Here is a 19,234-nt window from a genome sequence, read left to right as displayed (position 1 = left end):
GAGAAACCCACTGTTTTGTTAAGTGTTCTTCGCAGGCTCTGTGCATCACAGATGGTCCCAGCCTGGTTTGTTTTGACCCCTGCGTAACAGCCACCCAGGGCACTCGGCAGTTGACTTGTAGCTGCAGGAGAGCCCATCCGGCTCCTTCCCCCTGCTCCCATCACCAGGGGAAAGGAAACCCTTCTCCTTTGGAGTAGCCAGGCCCCTTAACACACTGTGGTGGCTGGACCTGCCTGCAGGGTTGCAAGAAGTGTGCACGCTTCCTTATCGCCCACCCCAATGGGACCCCAAAAAAGCCCCAGCCAACTTTCCCCATAATGTGTCTCAGCCATGAGAGGATAGGACCATCCATGCAAAAAAGCAGTTTGAGTGCAGGTTGCAACATGGTGGTGCTCCATGCAGCACCAGTTGCAACTTGCTCACATGATTTTCTCTTGAGGTCAGCAGACTTCATGGACCTATGTAGAAGAGGGAACCCTTGCCCCTTTTTCCCCATGCACCTGCCAAAATCCCGTCTTTTTACACAACCATGCTTGGCCAGTTGCATCTGCCTCATTTTATGCCAGAGAGAAACAGGGAAATGCTTGTTGTCTTTCGGTGATCTAAAGGTTCAAGTTCGTATTAGCCCTATGTGTGGGGAAGCCAGACTTTCTGGAGACCAACCTCATTCTCCTCCCTCACCTGTCATTCCAGCCCAACCCCTGAAAACTGTGGCCAAAGGGCCTCAAAAAGTGAGTGTGGCGTCTCCAAGTCATCCTGCAGACAGGGAGCAGGCAGCTTTTTGCTTAGTGGGGGATGGGAGACAGGGAGCCCTTGTGGGTCGGAGAAACCCATTTTTGTATTACACGTGGGACCCTTCACAGTAGAGTATGGGGTAGCTGTTGCGTCCAGGAGCTTGTGAGGTTAATTTTGAATGAAGGCATATTATTTGAGGCAGACAAAAGTCCAGCTTCCACTCACCCCTTCAAGGTTTTGATCTAGATGAACTGACGTGTTCATGTTGCTTTTGTGCCGCCTTCGCCAACCACGTCTGGAGGGAGCTGGTGAGAGATTGGGGGGGGGGTTCCAAAACATCTAGAGAGCATCAGGTTGGCAAAGGGCGGTTGGCGAAGGATGGGATAAATCTGTAGTCCGGGGTGTGGGTGTGTGTTTCTATAAAGGTCCGCTGCTTATGGAAATGTTAGCAGACTGCAGAATCAGAACATCTTTTGAAAGGGGTTTTCTTGCTGTTCGATGTGGTCTCTGATCCAAAAAGAAAGCTAGGATTTCAGCTAGCAGCTCCTGGCCTACCTGGATTTAAAAATAAAATAAAATACTTTGGCCTCTGTTCTGCCAACGCTATTGAAACACACCCTTGCAAAACTAAGGAAGCTGAAGTATTCCATTACCATTTTTTTAATTAAAAAAAAACCTGTATTAAGCATGGACTAAATATTCAATGTGTGTTCTGTCTCGTATGTTTTGATCTGACAATTATTATTTCTTTTTCATGTGTTTCGAACTCGCCACCTGTGTCTAAATTGGAGTCGTTCCGTTTTTCTGTTCAACCTAAGACTGCGACATTCTAAGGTCTGGGGTCCACTTTTTGCTAATGCGAAATTAAAACAGAAACCATGTAAATAATGTAAGAATGTTTTATTTGTTGCACATAACTTTTTTGGTATAAAAAACAAAAATAAATGTAGAAATTATCTGTGGATGTCTTTGCAGTGTTGTTTCATAATCCGGGCTGCTGTTTCATGCCCTTCTCCCCAGTAAGGCCCCCAATACCTTGATGTTTAGTCACAGTCCGCATTACAGTGCATAAAGTTATGCACTGTGGAGAAAGAATGGGGAGAAGTTTTTCTCCCTCACATATAATGCTAGCACCCAATAGGGTCATCTGCTAAAGTTGAATGTTGAAAGATTCAGGACAGACAAAATACCGGTAATTCCTTCACGCAGCACATAGTTAAACTCTGGAACTCTCTCCCACTGGAGGCAGTGATGGCCACCAACTTGGATGGCTTTAAAGGAGGATTGGACATATTCATGGCGGTTAAGGCCACCAATGGCTATGCTCTATCAATCGCTGTGAATTACAAGTGGGAAGAGTGTGTCTGTTGTGCTAATCTCCTGCTCAGGGGCTTCCCAGAATAGGCATCTGGTTGGCCACTGAAATAGACAAGCATTTCTGCTGAACCAGCAGCTTCTTGCTCATATACCATACTTGTCAAAAAGACCCAAGAGATTGTGGTGATCGTTACACAAGGCTACACTGGCTTTGTGTAAACCAGAATCTAAAAACATGTTCAAAATGAGAATGTCATGGATGCTTTAATTCCTCCTGCATTGCAGGGGGTTGGACTAGATGACCCTCGGGATCCCAACTCTACAATTCTATGGTTCTATAAGAAAATCTTTGTCCGTTTTCATTTACGTTCCTTTGGCTTTATCGTACGGAAGAGCAAAGCTGCGGTCCCTCCCCTGCTTTCATGAAGAAAACACATTGGAGCAAAAACACGGAAATTTAGTCTCTATTTGGATGCTCAGTAGTGCCTCTCATTGAATTTCTTCTGCTGTGCTTAACGTAACAGCGTATGTCAAGTGCACTTGGATGCCTGAGTTTGGGGCAAACCGATGTCATGGTAATTGGGCCGCGCAAGGGGCCTGCATTCCTCAGCCAGCTTCCAGTATCTCTCCCTTAGGACGAAGGCGGCCGATTTGGGTTGTCGTTGGCGGGTGAAAATACCTTTCTTGTTGCCCAAAACGCGTGTTGTGCCTGCAAGATGGGGAAGAAAGATACAAAGGGAAGGCTCAATGGCAACAGCTTTGTAGAGCGGGGAAGGAACTTGCAGGTAATCCAGACCAAGGATGGGGAATCTGATGGCTCTCCATACATTGTTAGACTCCCAACTCCTATCATCTCTCAGTGCTGGCAAAGCTGTCTGCCTGGGGCTGATGGGAATTGGAGTCCAACAACATCCAAAGGGCCATGCAGGTTCCCTGTCCCTGATCTCTGGGCCACTTCCTGTCCAGTGCAGGATGCACCCCTGCCAGATGTGGCCAGCCCCTGCTTAAATTCCTTACGTGAATGAAAACCCCCTGCTTCACCAGGCAGTCTGTTCTCTTGCCTCAACAGCTCTTGAAAACCTGGGAGCTGCCGTCTTGCATTGCCTATAGCAGGACAGTCCCAACTTTTCATACAACTGGGCCGCAAGGGTACTTAGACACAGAATGCACGAGCCGCACACAACCTTGTTGTGCTGGAAATGTAAGCAAGACTAAAATTTGGCCCCCTCGAGGCTCTGGCAGGGTCCAAGAGTCCTCCCACCTCCTTTCTAAACTGGGAAAGTGCTAACTAAGCTTTTGGAATGAGGCAGGAGGACTCTAGGATCCTGCCAGAGCCTTGGTTTTTGAGAGTCTCAGAAGCCAAAGGTTTTGGAACCCGAACACCGAAAACCCAGAAGCATTTGCTTCCATTTTTGAATGCGCCTCGGAAGTCGAACGGCTTCTGCTGTGTGTTTTTCTTTTTCCTCCATTGACTTTGCCGACCGCCCTCTGTGCCTCGGTTGTCAAACATTTCGGAAGTCGAACAACCTCCCGGAACGGACTATGTTCGACAACCAAGGTACCACTGTACCTCCAAACCAACGTCAAAAGTTTCCAGAGATTTAAGACTTCCGAGGAGCTGTCGCCAGGGGGCAGCACTGACTCTAGCATTTGTTTATTGCTGATAAATATTCTGCAGGATGCTGGAAGCAAATCCCAAGAATTCTAAGACGCCCCTGCCCCATTGCCACCACACCAGAGAAGCTGGCTTGTACATTTCGGCACAAGCAAAGGTAGTCAAGAACCATAGGGGGTCAGGCAGGTGTAGAGGGAGAGAAGGGGTTGGCTAGATGTGGGTGAAGGAGGTTTGGGAAAGCGATAGATGGAGTTAGCAAGGCAAAGTGAACAAGGGCAGCGCCCCCTAGTACAGTGGTACCTCGGGTTACATATGCTTCAGGTTACATACGCTTCAGGTTACGGACTCCGCTAACCCAGAAATATTACCTCGGGTTAAGAGCTTCAGGATGAGAACAGAAATTGTGCTCCGGTGGTGCGGTGGCAGCGGCAGGCCCCATTAGCTAAAGTGGTGCTTCAGGTTAAGAACCGTTTCAGGTTAAGAACGGACCTCCAGAACGAATTAAGTACTTAACCCGAGGTACCACTGTATTAAATTTATGAGTTGCTTCCCAACGGCAGAGTCCTAAAGAAACTTGGGAGCGGAAGACTTTCGCAGAGGACACGGACGCCAGTACCTTGGTTCGTCATGAAGTCGGCAAAATTCCAGATGAGTTCTCCAATCACATATTCCTTCCTCTTTTGGTCTAGGACAGCATGATACTCCTTTAGCACAGCTGCCTGGTATTCCTCAGAGAACATGAGAGGCGGGTCCTGCGGGAATAGGGAAAGGAAGAGGCCTCTCAAGCGAGATGAACAGGAAGGAAGGAAGAGCCCTTATGTGCATGGAACCAGTGCAGGCTGCGCAATGAATGAGAGCAGCCATCCAATATTTGGGTCGCTGTCGTGCGGAAGGTGAAACGCTCTCGTTCTATGTTGCTTTAGAGGGGTGGGGGACCTTTGGCCTGTTGTGGGCCTCAGATTGGCCTGCAAGACCACTTTCCCCGAGCAACGCCCACCTATCAATCAACTGGTGTGGATGTGGAGGTGAGGTTCTATCCTGCTGGGTGCTGTCTCTCCACCATGTTCCCTGTGGGGGAACACCCTGACAAAGTAGAACTCTGCAGAGAGCAGGATTGAACCCTCCGCTCATCACCTGATAATAATAATTTTATTATTTGTGCCCCGCCCATCTGACTGGGTTGCCCCAGCCACTCTGAGCAGCTTCCAGCATATAAAAAATAATAATTAAACATTAAAAACTTGCCTATACAGAGCTGCCTTCAGATGTCTTCTAAAGGTTGTACAGTAACTTATCTCATGATAAGTGGAGAGCTCAGTCCTGCTGGATGCAGGTTCACCAGGGTGTTCTGGGGGTGTGTGCGGAGTGGTGCTGGCAAAGCAGACCCCTACCCCCACCTCCCCATGGGTCAATTTCAGATGATTGACAGCGGGGAAGGACCCAGCTTTCAAACTTGGCCCATGAATCAAAAAAGATTGGGCCAAAATTTCCCACTGCTGATCTAGAGGGCAGGACTTTTTCTTTGTTTGACATTTAAACCACCCTTCGTCTAAGCAGGATTCCAAAATCCTAATTAAAATGCCACCTTTATTTGCTTATTTTTACTTTGATATCCCACCTTTCCTCCAAGGAGCTCAAAGTGGCATACATAGTTCACCCTGTCCCCATTTCATCCTCACAGCAACCTTGTGAGGTAGGTCAGGCTCACAGACTGGCCCAAGGCCACCCATTGAGCTTCCTGGCCAAGTGAGGGATTTGAACCTGGGTCACCCAGGTCTTGGTCCAACACTCTAACCACTACAACACACTGGCTTAGCTAGATATCTGTGAATGTGCACCAGGGAGGGAAGAGGCCTGAAGAGTTCATGATGGACTAGAAACTTGCTTAAAGGCATAGGCTATTACTGTACCAGTATTGGGTCAAAGCCACCAGGTAATTTGTGTGTGTGTGTGTGTGTGTGTGTTGAGCATTCTGAGCAGACACAGATCAGCAACAAGCAGCTGCTCAGTACAGTTCTCCTCTCAGACATCTGCAATTCTTCTTTGGGAAGAAATGTTTTCTGCCTACAGGCGACTGGCCTCGGAAGAGCCGGACTCACCATGTGGAGGCCAGCGATGGCATCTGCTCCATACTCGCTCTGGATAATGGGCTTCTGGTGAGTTTGGTACCAGTTCTCAAACTGAGAGTTCAGCTGCAGGCGGATGACCTCCAGGTGTCCAGGGTCGTGGTACCAGGAGAAGTAGCTATTTACGCAGATGACGTCCACGTAAGGGGCCTGCAGAAATTTCAATTTTGTTTTTAGCCGATTTTGAGGCATGTCCGCTAGACGCCAAGTGTTCTCTCTCTCTCTGCCCCCTTTCCCCCATCCCCAAACATAATGGGGGAAAGAGAAGGGTGCAAGCAACTCATTCTTGCATACGCTTCATAGAATTGTAGAGTTGGAAGGGACCGCGACAACGGACAAGACCTGTATCCAGGTGGAATCAAGGTCTCACCTAATTATCCCTGGACTAGAAGATGCTTTGAGTCCCTTCTGACTCTATAATTCTATGAGGACTTGGGGTCGGAGGTTCCCCACCACTTGGCCTGGATATTCCATGCTGAGCATCTTATGAATTATTGGCATAAAGAAAGTGTTCTTTTTTGGAAGGACAGAAAGCCAGCCTTAAAGGTAAAGGGACCCCTGACCATTAGGTTCAGTCATGGCCGACTCTGGGGTTGCGGTGCTCATCTCACTTTGTTGGCCAAGGGAGCCAGCGTACAGCTTCCGGGTCATGTGGCCAGCATGACTAAGCCGCTTCTGGCAAACCAGAGCAGTGCACGGAAACGCCGTTTACCTTCCCGCTGGAGCGGCACCTATTTATCTACTTGCACTTTGACGTGCTATTGAACTGTTAGGTTGGCAGGAGCAGGGACCGAGCAACAGGAGCTCACCCCGTCACGGGGATTCGAACCACCAACCTTCTGATCGGCAAGTCCTAGGCTCTGTATTTTAACCCACAGCGCCATCTGCGTCCCAGCCTTAAATAACATTAAATAAGCAACAGAGACAAAGGGGATGGTGCTTACTCCAAGATCTAGAGCGTAATTGGTGTTCGTGATGAACGTGACTGGGCGCGTGGGGTCCGTGGCTTTGGTGTGAGCAATCACCATCCTGCGTGCAAAGGGTGAAAAACAGACAAAACCACAACTGTTTCTCGCTGTGCAGAATTAATTCATCCACATGTGATTCCACCCTCCTGCACCTCTGAGGCTCTGCATGGCAACCTGGACGGAAGGTTAGTTTGCGTTACAAACTATTCGTTAGACTTGAGAACATAGGAAGAGCCTGCTGGATCAGGCCAGGGTCCCATCTAGTTCAGCATCCTGTTCTCATGGTGGCCAACCAGATGCCCTTAATGTGAAACTGCCAAGCGAGATTAGAGCACAAGAACCCTCTCCCCTCCTGTGGTTTCTCGTAACGGGAATTCAGACACATTACTGCCAGCGACTGTGGAGGCAGAGCATGGCCTTTGCAGCTAGCAGCCATGGATAGCCATGAATTTGTCTCATCCTCTTTTAAAGCCTTCCAAGTTGGTGGCCATCCCTGCCTCCTGTGGGAGGGAGTTCCATAGTTTAACTATGCGCTGCAAGGACGTTCTTTTATCTGTCCTGAATCCTCTTAACATTCAGCTTCCTTGGATGTCCATAAGTGCTACTGTTCTGAGGGAGGGAGAAAAACTTTTCTCTATCCGCTTTCTCCATGCCATGTGTAATTTTATAAACTCCTCTCATGTTGCCTCTGACTTACCTTTTCTCTAAACTAAAAAGTCCCAAACACTGCAACCTTTCCTCATAGCGGGTGTCCCTCCATCCTCTCTGTTATTTTGGACTTGTTAAACACTTGGTACCTGTGGGTCTCCAAGCATCTACCAATACTGTTAAACACAGAGACATATGTATAACATCTATTTATTTAACGTTTGAGGTACCGTTTGATTGTAAAAAACAACAACAAAACAATTCCCTAAGTTGTTTACTAAAAGAAACATTCTAATTAACGGATAAACAGTTAAAAACTTTGAAAAGGTGATCAAGAGTAGCTAAGAAGAAATACAACATGCCTAACTTATACAGGTCTGAAGAGGCGTTTTCTCTAGATAAATAATGTTTTAATTGGGGAGCAAAAAGCACAGCAAAGGTGCCTGCCTGATGTCAAACATCCCCTCAGGTCTATTAAAACCTGGCTGAGGGAAGCGAGAAGTCTTTACCTGGCGCCAAAAGTAAGTCAACGAAGGTGCCTTTGCTGGGTAAATATATGTGATACTTGAGTTCACTTTGGGCAGGCTGAGTGCCAGGGTACAGACTTCACAGCACAGTTTTGTGTGTGGCAGATACTCACTTGAAGTAGTAGCCGGCTGGGGGCAGCCAAGAGGCCGGCTCATTGGCCACAGACCACATCACGACTGAGGGACGGTTCTTGTCCCGGCGGATCAGCTCCTCCATCACAATGAGGTGGTGCTGGAGGCTTTTGTTACCAAAGTTCATGCTTAAATGGAGAGAAGCAAAAAGGGGGGACAAGGGGTCCATCATAAAGCACACTTTTTGCCTCTTTTATAATAATCATAATCAACTTTTATTTGTATCCCACCCTTCCTGGCCGAAACTAGGCTCAGGGAAGCTAACATCAAATATATAACATTGGTATAAATATATAACATCAAATATATAACATTGGTATAAAATCAATGGTAATTAAATTACCTCCTAAAAACAAGTCAGGATCAAATTTAAATCCAATTAGATGGTTTTCCGCAGGATTAGGGTTGGGAACAGTAAATGCTCATCAGGCCCAACTGTTTACGCTGTTCTTATATGGGCCTGTGAGAATGCTGGGAGGCCTCTTTCATACTAGTTCTTATACAAAAATAGAAGGGGAGTCAGGCTGAGCCCTGACCAAAGGCCTGGCAGAACAGCTCCATCTTGCAGGCCCTGCGGAAAGATGTCAAATCCCACAGGGCCCTGATCTCTTGTGGCAGAGCGTTCAACCAGGCCCTGGTCAAGGCTAGCCTAATCTCCCTGAGGCCCGGGATCTCCAAGATGTTATTATTTGCAGACCATAAGGTCCTCTGTGGGGCATACCAAAAGAGAGGTCTGAAAGGAGCAACCCAGCAGTAAATCACACCATGCAAGTTGGAGTTAACTCTTCATTAGCAGAAGTAGGATCTGCACAGGAGTGTCAGGCCTAATGAGCACAGCAACTCATCTCTAGTAGGTCTTGCCTCATGGATTGAAAGTCCCTGCCTCCCCACAGCTGCCTAAGTCCCTTCTTCTCCAGGGTTTCCCCCAAGCAGTCGGAGACTGCGCCTGCACATTGCCCATCTCTCCACCGCCCTCTTTGTACCTCTCTTGGTTCTAGACCAGGAGGGAGAGGAGCTGGTCACAGTAGGAGGGGGAGACACCTGTGACTCCTCTCTGCCTCTTGGCCTCCCTCCTCTCTCGCTTCAGCTTCTGCCTCTGAGTCTGGACTTCTCTCTGCCACATACTCTCCCAGCTCACTAAGCCCTGTTGCCTCTTCAGCTTCTGACACCACCTCTTTCCCTCTGACCACTCATCACCATCCCACCACCAGTCCCTGAGCTCTGAGCCTTCCCTTGGGGGTTCCCTAGCTGCTTCCTCCTACCATTCCTCTGCATCCAACCAGTCCATGGCATTCTCACATGCTCCTTCCTCACCTCATGTGCAGCCGAATTATTCCGGTCTTCCTCCTCAGCCTCCTGCCTACTAAGGCCCTTACCGTAGTTCCCAAAGTACATCTGCTTCCACTCAACCTCTCGGCTCAGAGCATCCAAGCCAATGGGAGCCTCGGATCCATTGGCCAGCCCCGCCCCTTTGTGACGTGAGGCCAGCTCAGCCAATCATTCCCAAACACTTCACCACCGTTGCCAAATTACCTCAGCGCATCGCTCTATAAATCACTGGGGAGCTCAGGGAAATCGCCACTCGCTCACCTGTCCTTCATGCCCACGGCCGGAGACTCATCGATCACCACAATGCCATAGGCATCACAAAGCTCCATGATCTCCTCGGCGTAGGGGTAGTGGCTGGTACGGAAGGAATTGGCGCCCAGCCACTGCAGGAGGTTGAAATCCTTCATGATGAGGGGCCAGTCCAGCCCTTTGCCACGGATCTGCCACAGGGAACAAACCCGGTGAAACAGGAGAGGCTACAAGTTAGCAAGAGCAATGGTCCTTCGCCAACATTGGGCTTCCAGCTGAGCTGCCACTGAGTGATGGTCCTCCTCCTCCAAGATTAAAGCAAGTTTCTAGTCCTCATGGGTCTGAAGGGTTGATTTGACATGGGAAACTGTTTCATGCAGAGCCAGACTGTTGGGCCACCTAGCTCGGAACCATCTAGACCAGGGGTTGTCAACCTGGTCCCTACCGCCCACTAGTGGGCGTTTCAGGATTCTAGGTGGGCAGTTGGGGGTTCTACGGCACAAGCTGAATCCTCCTTCCATCGAGCACTGGTGGGCGGTAAGGAAATCTTACCATCAAGAAAGATGCATTAGTGGGCAGTAGGTGTAAAAAGGTTGACTACCCCTGATCTAGACCAAAGGTTCCCAAACTGGGTGGTACCACTCTGTGGCAGGGTGGGAATAGCTAGGGGGGAACTAAGAGGTAAGGGGGCAGCAGAGGGGCACTAGAGATGGGCCCCATCTCTTATTACGACTGACCACGCTAGTGTCTACAGCAAAGCACTTTCCTCACTTTGTATTTAAAGTTTTGCCATTCTTATCGCTTCCCAAGCTATTTCCTTGGGCCATGTTTGTTTGTATTTACAATGCTGAGTTCTCACAAGATAGCCAAGCTGTTGATTTTCTTATAAATTAGTTACGGCACATCTATGACAGGTCCATGTTTGGTAAGTCATTACGAATAAATATTTTGTGCTATAAACTTGCAAGTTAAGAATGTGTAAAAATATTTTTCCTGCAGTATTGGGTATCATGGGATCATCGGTTTTGTTGAATTAATTAAACTAAATAGCTTTTAACTGGATTTTGAATAAATGCGCAATTAACCATTACCGTTTTGAATTTTATTGTGTTATTAGCTTCCTTAGTGGGCCGTGCAAACCACAGTTCGGAATGATGCTTTTTATGGGGTGGGGGAGTTTGGGAACCACTGATCTAAACCCAGGTTGAGATGTTTCTGGGTGACGCCCATCTTGCTTCTTAACCCAGCCCCACAGCCCATCACCAGTGCTCAGCAATAACAGATCCGAAAACAAGGCGCCACTCCTCACATCAGAGTCTTCGTGCTTGTTGACCCCGTGGAAGTAGAACGGTTTCCCGTTGATTAGGAACTTGTTGCGGGTGACCTGCACAGTCCGGATGCCTACCGGCTGCGTGTAAGTGTCTTCGGAGACAGTGCCGTCCACCTCGGCAGAAAGCGTGACCTGTGGTCCAAAAAAGCCACCCTTTTTGCATCAGCTGTCGGAGCACGCAAGCTTACACCCCAACAATCACCAGCCCCCTGAATCTGAGATGTAGCATCAGGGGAAGGAGAAATTTCTATGCTGTGCCAAGGTAACCCGTAATCTGCACCCTGCATAATTTGCAGGGAATTTGCTAGACTTGAACCCAAGGCCTCGTTCTCCAACCCAGGAGTAGGCAAAAATGTGCTGCAAGGATCAGATACGGCAGCGGTTGGGCAGCTGGGACCACACCCCTTCTGCCCTCTGTGTGTTGTCCCTCCCAACACAACTGCCCCACAAAACTGGCAGAGTTTTTCACTGGAGGGCTCCCACAAGGGCTGTGGATGGGAAGGATCATAGGAAGTCAGATTGTTAGTCCACAGCATTGTCTACTCTGGCTGGCAGCGGTTCTCCAGAGTTTCGGGCAGCCCTACCTGGAGCTGCCACTGGGGATCAAACCTGCTCTACTGCTGAGCTACAGCACTTCCCTAGAATTTGAGTAAAGCGGGCATGGAGGAACGCAGAGATTTATAAAAGTGGTTTTAAGCAACGCCAGAGGTACAGACAGATTCCCCAATTCCCTTCTCACTGGACTCAAACCGTGCTTTGAACTGCCATTGCTCCCTCTCCTCAGTGTCTCCCCTTGCTCACTCAAATCTCTGCCATGGTTTAAGACCATCGCTTTCCCCCTCTCAGTTTCCTTCCACTCCTGCTTTATTCAAACCTCTACTGAGGTTTAAAGCCAGTTCCCTGCGTGTCCCTCCATCCCTTCTTTTCCTGTTGGCAGAGCAAGGCAGGAGCCCTTCCTTGGATTGCTCTTAACCACTGGAAATCCTATTCAGCTATGCACACCTGCCTTCTGGATTTTCAAGTCAGCATCCTCCCCTACTCAACTAAGCCCTGAGCAGGGGCCAGAACATTAGTTTTCCACTGGGGGACCATGCAGATCCGAGGATTCTGGACAGGAGCCACATGCAAGATCCGTGCCTTTGTTTCTCTCCCTCCCTCCCCCCAGGATTGAGTCCAAATAAGGCTTAAGTTACCTTTAGGTAGTAAAGGTATCCAGGACGTTCATGCATCAGGTATGGCCACCAGAGTAGAGGGTTCACCACTTTCATCTCGCCAGTGGACCCGTTTCCAGTTGCCACAGTGACGCCATCTTGGTCACGCAGTGTCAGGGTCAAGGAGTAACGGGGGCTGCCCCGGACTGAAACCAAATACTGCACCAAGCCTGTCCCAGCAGAAGCAAAATAGGTGAGTTGGTGAAAACAGTGGGCTACAAATCAGAACCACTCCGTTTCGGATCCCACTGCTACCACCAACTGAATCCCTTAAACCCTGTTTAGGGAACGGCCCTGTTTAGAGAAGTGGTCCTGTTTAGGAAAGTTTTTAATGTCTGATGCTGTATTGTTTTTAATATTCAGTTGGAAGCCGTCCAGGGTGGCTGGGGAAGCCCAGCCAGATGGGCGGGGTATAAATAATAAATTATTATTATTATTATTATTATTATTATTATTATTATTATTATTATTATTAAGCATCCTAAAGTAGGCCATTTTCTCAGCTGCTGCTCCCACAACAGTTTGGGGAAAGCAACCCCGGCCTACCTCACAAAGTTGTTGTGAAGATTGTGGTATAAACGGCTCTGAAGAGAGAGAATTGGGGCCATCGTTTGGTTAAATAAACCTTAGCTTGTGGGATGCCATTTGGAGGCTAAAACAATCGTTTGGAGACTTCCTGAGGTTGTAGATGGTGTGAATATGTCACGGCAAGAATATTCTAAGGTGAATTTCACTTTGATAAGTGAAATCATTAACAGGTTTCCAGCCACAAACAGCTTGTTCCCACGAGAAGCTTTTCCTCCATAGACACTGCAGGATCGTCGTCCCCGCCCCCTCCAACTTTCCAAATGCTGTTTAGCTCTGGCCATAGGCGCCGACTCCATGGGGCTTGAGGGGGCCCGAGCCCCCTCAAAAATTCGTTTGGGGGGGCTCCGCCCCCCCAATAATCTCCGGCGCCCCTCCAGCAGAGCGCCATCGCCGCCCCTCCCCCAGCCCAAAATGCACAGGGGGGGCGGGCTGCATGCCTCCTGCCCTCCCTCCCGAGCAAAAGCTCCACCCAATTTCCTTTGGAGCTGATTAATAGGCGCAGCACGCTCTCCCCTATTCGCTCACGAGGAGGCGGCGCCACTTTATTTGCATATTCATGAGCTTATTTATTATTCATGAGCTTTCCCGGGCCCCCCCAATATTTTTTATAAGTCCGCGTCGCTGGCTCTGGCACTTCAGATACCTACCGACATTTCCCATCACGTCTGTGGTCACAGTGATGTCATCAATGTAGGCCAAGGGGGTGGTGTACAGCAGGACAGGTCGGTGGATCCCAGCGTAGTTGAAGAAGTCAAATTGTGTGTTTTGAACAAAATAGCCTTTGGGGTACCTGGATCAAGGGGGAAGGGTTCAAGAAGACATTGAGGGTGATAGGAAATCCCCGCACTTGGAAACTGAGGGTTGAAAGGCATGATAAAACAACCAGGTCTGATTCACCAAACACCTGAGGTTCCACGTATTTACGCTGAAATGATAAGTTCTTATCTGGAGGTTGTTTCCTGCAGTCTTGCATTAAATATGGATGTTACAGATTTATTTTAAGTGGATTAGGGAGTAGAATTATAGATGTGCTTCTACCGGTTCTCTGCAAATTTTGCTGTTGATCCGTCATCAAAAACTCTTTGAATATTCAGCGAGTCGCAATATTTGATTTTGCTATTGTGTACCCAATAATACCCAGTTTCAACAGCTGAGGTATGGAAGGTTTTGATAATTGGTCTGTAACGTTTGTAACATTACAAGTTAAAAGGCAGCTGACATGTAATAACACATGGAAGTTCAACAGCTGAAGAGACTTCACAACTGACGGAGAGCAAACCAATAAGAAATGCCAACATGCCTAAACCGCTTGGTAAAGTTGCAGCACCTGGGATTAAATTCCACAAAATTACAAAATCTGACTGAGGGAAACTGAATTGATTGTTCTTCCTGCAAATAATATGCTTAATCCTTTTTTTTAAGGGGGGGAGGGAAAACCCAAGAAAACACCCAACATTATGTGCGAGAAGAAAGCCTCTTCCCTACACCAGTGGACCACAATGGAATAAAAGCAGGCAAAACGCATTTCAGAGTGACTTCCTTCACCTGTTCTAGACAGAACGTCCCAGAATCTTTGGCTAGAGGGTTGCTGGGTTCCTCAGTGAGGCCTTCAACTCACATAGACTCGTTCTCCATATAATGGATGGTCCCCGGAGGCAGCGTGTGGGGAGTCAGGGTGTTGTTGACAGCAATGGTGATTCGGCAAGGCTCTCCTGGAGCATCGCGGAGGAGCTGGTTGATCTCGGCTTCAAAGGGGAGGTGTCCGCCCTCGTGCTCAGTCACCTGGACCCCGTTCACCCACTACAATGGAAGAAAACGGGGTGTCTAGGTGCAAAGACTCCAAACAAACAATGGGGCCTCAAGGGAGGCATGCAGGTCACATGACTTGGAATGGCGGGAAAGCTGTGGCTGGACTACAACTCCCAGCATCCCTTGCTATTGGCTATCAATACCCAGAGGGCCATAGGCTCCTCATTCACATGTAATAATTCCTGAACTTGAGAGGCAGTGGTGGTGCAGTGGTTAGAGTGTCAGACTAGGGCCTGGGTTCAAATCCTCACTCGGCGAAGAAGCTCGCTGGGTGTGTCTGGGGGGGGCGATAGACTCGTAATCTAGGGAACCGGGTTCGCGTCTCCGCTCCTCCACATGCAGCTGCTGGGTGACCTTGGGCCAGTCACACTTCTCTGAAGTCTCTCAGCCCCACTCACCTCACAGAGTGTTTGTTGTGGGGGAGGAAGGGAAAGGCGATTGTTAGCCGCTTTGAGACTCCTTCGGGTAGTGATAAAGCGGGATATCAAATCCAAACTCCTCCTCTTCTTCTTCTCCTTCTCTCAGCCTATCCTACCTCGCAGAGTTGGTTTTGGGAATTAAATGAGGAAGAGAGAGAACCATACACACCACCTTGGGTTATTGGAGAAGAGTGCAGGACATAAATGCAGAAAATAAAAAAATGCAATGGTTCCAGAAACCAGGCAGGCTTCCATGGGGAGCTGCACTGCCCAGGGAGCCCCATACTCACCACGATCGAGTAGTAGTTTGCACTGCCAACCCGGAGCACCACTCGTGTCCCAGGATCTCTCAGGAGCCAGCGGGCTGGCGGGAACACCTCCTTCTCGTACCAAACCCAGCCGATGTACTGACGCAGCTTTGGATCTTGCGTGATCTCGTTGAAGCTGGCGGGGACTGGCATGTCAATCACTGGCCCAGACTGAAAGAGACAAGGAAGGTATGCTGGGCATACAGGGCAGAGATGTTCTCCCATGCAGGTCTGGAATTTGGTCCAGACACAGCAGCTCTGGGTTCACCCACTGAAAACATGTTGGAAAGGTTGCACTGGCTGCCAATTTGCTACGGGACAAGATTCGGGGTTTTACAGCTGGGACATGCAGCGCTATACCAGGGGCATGATTCTTCTAGGTTTTATGACCTGTATTCCATTTTGTGATTCATTTCTACATAGCACTCATATATTCTCCAAAACTAGAGCAGTTTGTACATTCTGACAAACAAGCAGACTCCAGCAAACTTTTATCTAGGTTGTCAACATATTTTTTTCTGCTCTTCTGCTTTCAAAAATCTGCCTGATGCAGAGCAACTTAGCAAGTTATGATTTTTTTCTGGATAGCTCAGTTGCTTAGAGCATGGTAATGCCAAGGTTGCAAGTTCAATCCCCATATGGGACAGCTGCACATTCCTGCACTGCAGCTGACTGGACTAGAACAAAGGTAGGTAACCTAAGGCCCGGGGGCCGGATCCAGCCCAATCGCCTTCTAAATCTGGCCCGCGGATGGTCCGGGAATCAGCGTGTTTTTACATGAGTAGAATGTGTCCTTTTATTTAAAATGCGTCAAAAATGGGTTATTTGTGGGGCATAGGAATTTGTTCATTTTCCCCCTTCAAAATGTAGTCCGGACCCCCACATGGTCTGAGGGACGGTAGACCAGCCCCCTGCTGAAAAAGTTTGCTGACCCCTGGACTAGAATGATCGTCTGGGTCCCTTCCAGCTCTACAATTCTGTGATTCTATGACCTACTAAATCATGTCTTGGCCTCAGGATATTCCATTTAAAGTACAGGATCAGTTTGGAATATTAAATGTGGCAATTACACCCAGAAGCCAGTAGAGGGCACTAATGTACAGGCACTTTCCCATTCATTGAAGCTGCAAAGAGCTCACTTCCACATGCAATCCACTATTTACATTTCTATTTTCTTTGGCCTAAATTCTAACGTGTAAACAGTGGAGAACTACAAACCCGATATTTGATTTTACTCACCTTTTCTGAAGCACACAGTATGACTTTTAAAGTGCTGTTAACAAGTTACTAATGATCATGCACATTCTGCTTTTCCAAAACCTTTCAATTCCAGGTGATTATTCAATCAACTGTGCCTGAGTTTGTTTTTCCCCTCCTCCCTCCCAATGCCCTTTCCTTTAGTGTTGCATACTTGAGTTTGGAAAACTCAAAGGCACAGACTATCTTAATATTGATATTTGCAAAGTGTTCTTGGAAGACTTTTTCAGCTGAACAGTGAAATAAAACAATGCATTAAATAACACCCTTTCTGTTTCCTGATTCACAGATGCACGTGCCTACCTCCTGCTCTTTGGGGAAACAATTATTTCACCAGCTTTCCACTTAACAGTTCATTTCCTCACTCTTGCACATAGAAATGCTGAGCCACTTCCTGATATTCGAAACTTCTCCTTTCTGTTGGAGCTGAAGGGCAATCAATGGCAACTCCTTGCTCTCTCAGGTTCTATCTTTCCAATGAAACTGTTCCAAAGATCCCAGTGCACTGTTCACAAATACAGAAAGCACACATCTACCCAGTGGCTGTGTGCCCAGAAAGCTAAGTCAAACCTCCACATTCAGTGGCAGTTTACCAGATGTTTGGGGGGACCACAGGGACTGGACATTGCATTCCCCCCCCCCACTATTTGGCTCCCTCAAAGCATCTGGGCAGCCAGAACCATGGGCGTAGCCAGGATTTTTTGGGGGGGCAGAACCTCAGTTTGCTATGTATTTTTATTGATTTTTATTTATTTAGGGGGGCAGCTGCTCCTCCCTGCCCCCCCCCGGCTACACCCATGGCAGCCTCTGTGTTGGTTATTTAGGTTAACAGGGTTTTTGGCTTGATCCATTAGGGATGCTCGGATGTTGCTATCAAACAAGAACTAAAAAATTAAACCCATAATTCACTATACTCTTTTTGGTGCCTTTTTTGTTTTGGCAAAGCCTACTGAATCATGTAGAATATCGACATTTGTTTCAGTTTGGTTTTTCAGCTTATTGATGATTTTTCTTTTTGAAGGTTTCCAATGGTTGGGTTTAACTGTTTCTTACACTTTAGCTGTAGCTCCTGCATTGCAGGGGGTCAAAATGGATGACCCTTGGGGTCCCTTCCTCCTCTTCAATTCTACGGTTCCACGACAAGCTTATTGCTTTCCTTCTTTTCGTAAACTGCTTTGAGGTCGCTGCTTTTGCAATCAATTTATTTATTTCATAAAATTTTCTCAGCAGCTTTAAAAAAAAATCCCGCCTCACCTTGATGGTGCCCGCCTTCTCCGCTCACTCACCTGGGAGAGAGGCTTCTTGTACCAGCCTTCCACAAACCCCGCGTCCCTGCGCTCTGACCAGTCTGCCCTGAAGCTCCAGAGGCCTCCCAGCTCCTTCAGCTCCCTGGAGGGAGATTCCCGGGGGTACAGCATCCCTCCATCCAGGGCGCCCCCCTGCTGGCAGCACCCCAGGACCAGGCACAGGGCGCAGACAAGCAGCAGCTTCATGCTGCCAGACAGCCTGACCCGCTCACTGCTGAGCCTGGAGAGGCAGTCGGCTGATCTCCAGCCCAGCTGACTGTCGGGAGCCAATCCGAGTCTGTCTGCTCAGGAGACGCCCACTTCCCGCCACGGGGAGGCAGAGGCAGCCATCTTGCTTGAGGGCAGTGCCACAGCTTTGCCAGCATTTTGATATGTCACAGTGAGCAAAACAGACTAAAAAAGAGGCATTTGGATGACTTAAAATATTTATTTCCAGGAACTAAGTAGGGTCAGGGAATATCTACCCATTTAATCCCCACAACAACCCTGTGAGGTAGGTAAGGCTGAGAAGCAGTGAGTGGTCCAAGGTCACCCAGTGAGTTTCATGTGGCTGAGTTGGGATTTGAACCCTGGTCTTCCAGGTTCTCATGCAACTCTCTAACCACTACGCAACTTTGCCTCCCTATGGAAAGCTGACTCCACAATAAACCTATTGATTCTTTTTTCTACTGTCACTCAAGTTCAGTGATTAGCAGACTGCGGAGTTAAGCAGTTGTTACTTATTTATGCAAATGGTCCAAACCAGAATCAGCAGCTTGGATTGCAAGGTGAGGGCAAAGTCTGTGCCTTTCATGCGTTCTTTATATTTTCCTGCTTTGTATTTGTTGTCTTTATAAACGAAGAGAAAAGGCGGTGCTTTTCAAGAAGAGAGATACTTTGTGTGTGCTTAAAGACACTCTGCCCTTACATTTTGATGCTTTTATGATATTTATTTATTGACCTTTTATTGTGGTGGTACCTACACTTCAGAACTCCCTGCCTATTAAACACCAGACAATAGCATTTATTGTACTCTTTTTGTCGACTGCTAAAAAACATTGTTAAGGCAAGCCTACCCAGATATGTAGTGTGTTGACATGTGTTTTAATCTGGTTTTTAGTTTACCACTGATTTTAATCATTAAGATTTTAAGTAGGTGCTTTTAAAGTGTTTTTTTCCAGTTAATTTTTTTGTTTTATTATTGTAATCCCATCATTCCCCGGGTGGTGGTACCACCCAATTCTGCTGCAATGCTTTCCTCAGACGCCCATCCTGTTATATTAAAATTGCAAGTGCCTTGGGGCAGAGACATCTTTTCAGCCTCTTGCTTATATTTTCCTTTGTGAAGCCTCATTTTTTGTTCAAGGACCCTGTTATAAT

At 47.9% G+C, this 19,234-nt stretch overlaps 1 protein-coding gene across 1 annotated transcript; it reads right to left on the bottom strand.

Moving 5' to 3' along the window:
- Positions 1–1,620: 1,620 nt before the first annotated feature.
- Positions 1,621–18,111, bottom strand: GUSB (glucuronidase beta). The gene is made up of 12 exons (XM_053366905.1): positions 17,855–18,111; positions 15,294–15,482; positions 14,394–14,575; positions 13,423–13,565; positions 12,170–12,357; positions 10,956–11,108; positions 9,659–9,837; positions 8,050–8,196; positions 6,738–6,822; positions 5,767–5,943; positions 4,284–4,419; positions 1,621–2,761 (listed from the first exon to the last, which is right to left on the bottom strand). The coding sequence occupies exons 1-12, from the start codon at positions 18,059–18,061 to the stop codon at positions 2,583–2,585; spliced, it is 1,965 nt and encodes a 654-aa protein (XP_053222880.1). The 5' UTR covers positions 18,062–18,111; the 3' UTR covers positions 1,621–2,582.
- Between the last annotated feature and the right edge of the window lie 1,123 nt (positions 18,112–19,234).

This window comes from Podarcis raffonei, chromosome 15 (genome assembly GCF_027172205.1).
Source record: "Podarcis raffonei isolate rPodRaf1 chromosome 15, rPodRaf1.pri, whole genome shotgun sequence".
Classification (NCBI taxonomy): domain Eukaryota; kingdom Metazoa; phylum Chordata; class Lepidosauria; order Squamata; family Lacertidae; genus Podarcis; species Podarcis raffonei.
Note: the sequence above shows the minus strand (reverse complement) of the source record. Positions and strands in the feature narration are given on the sequence as shown.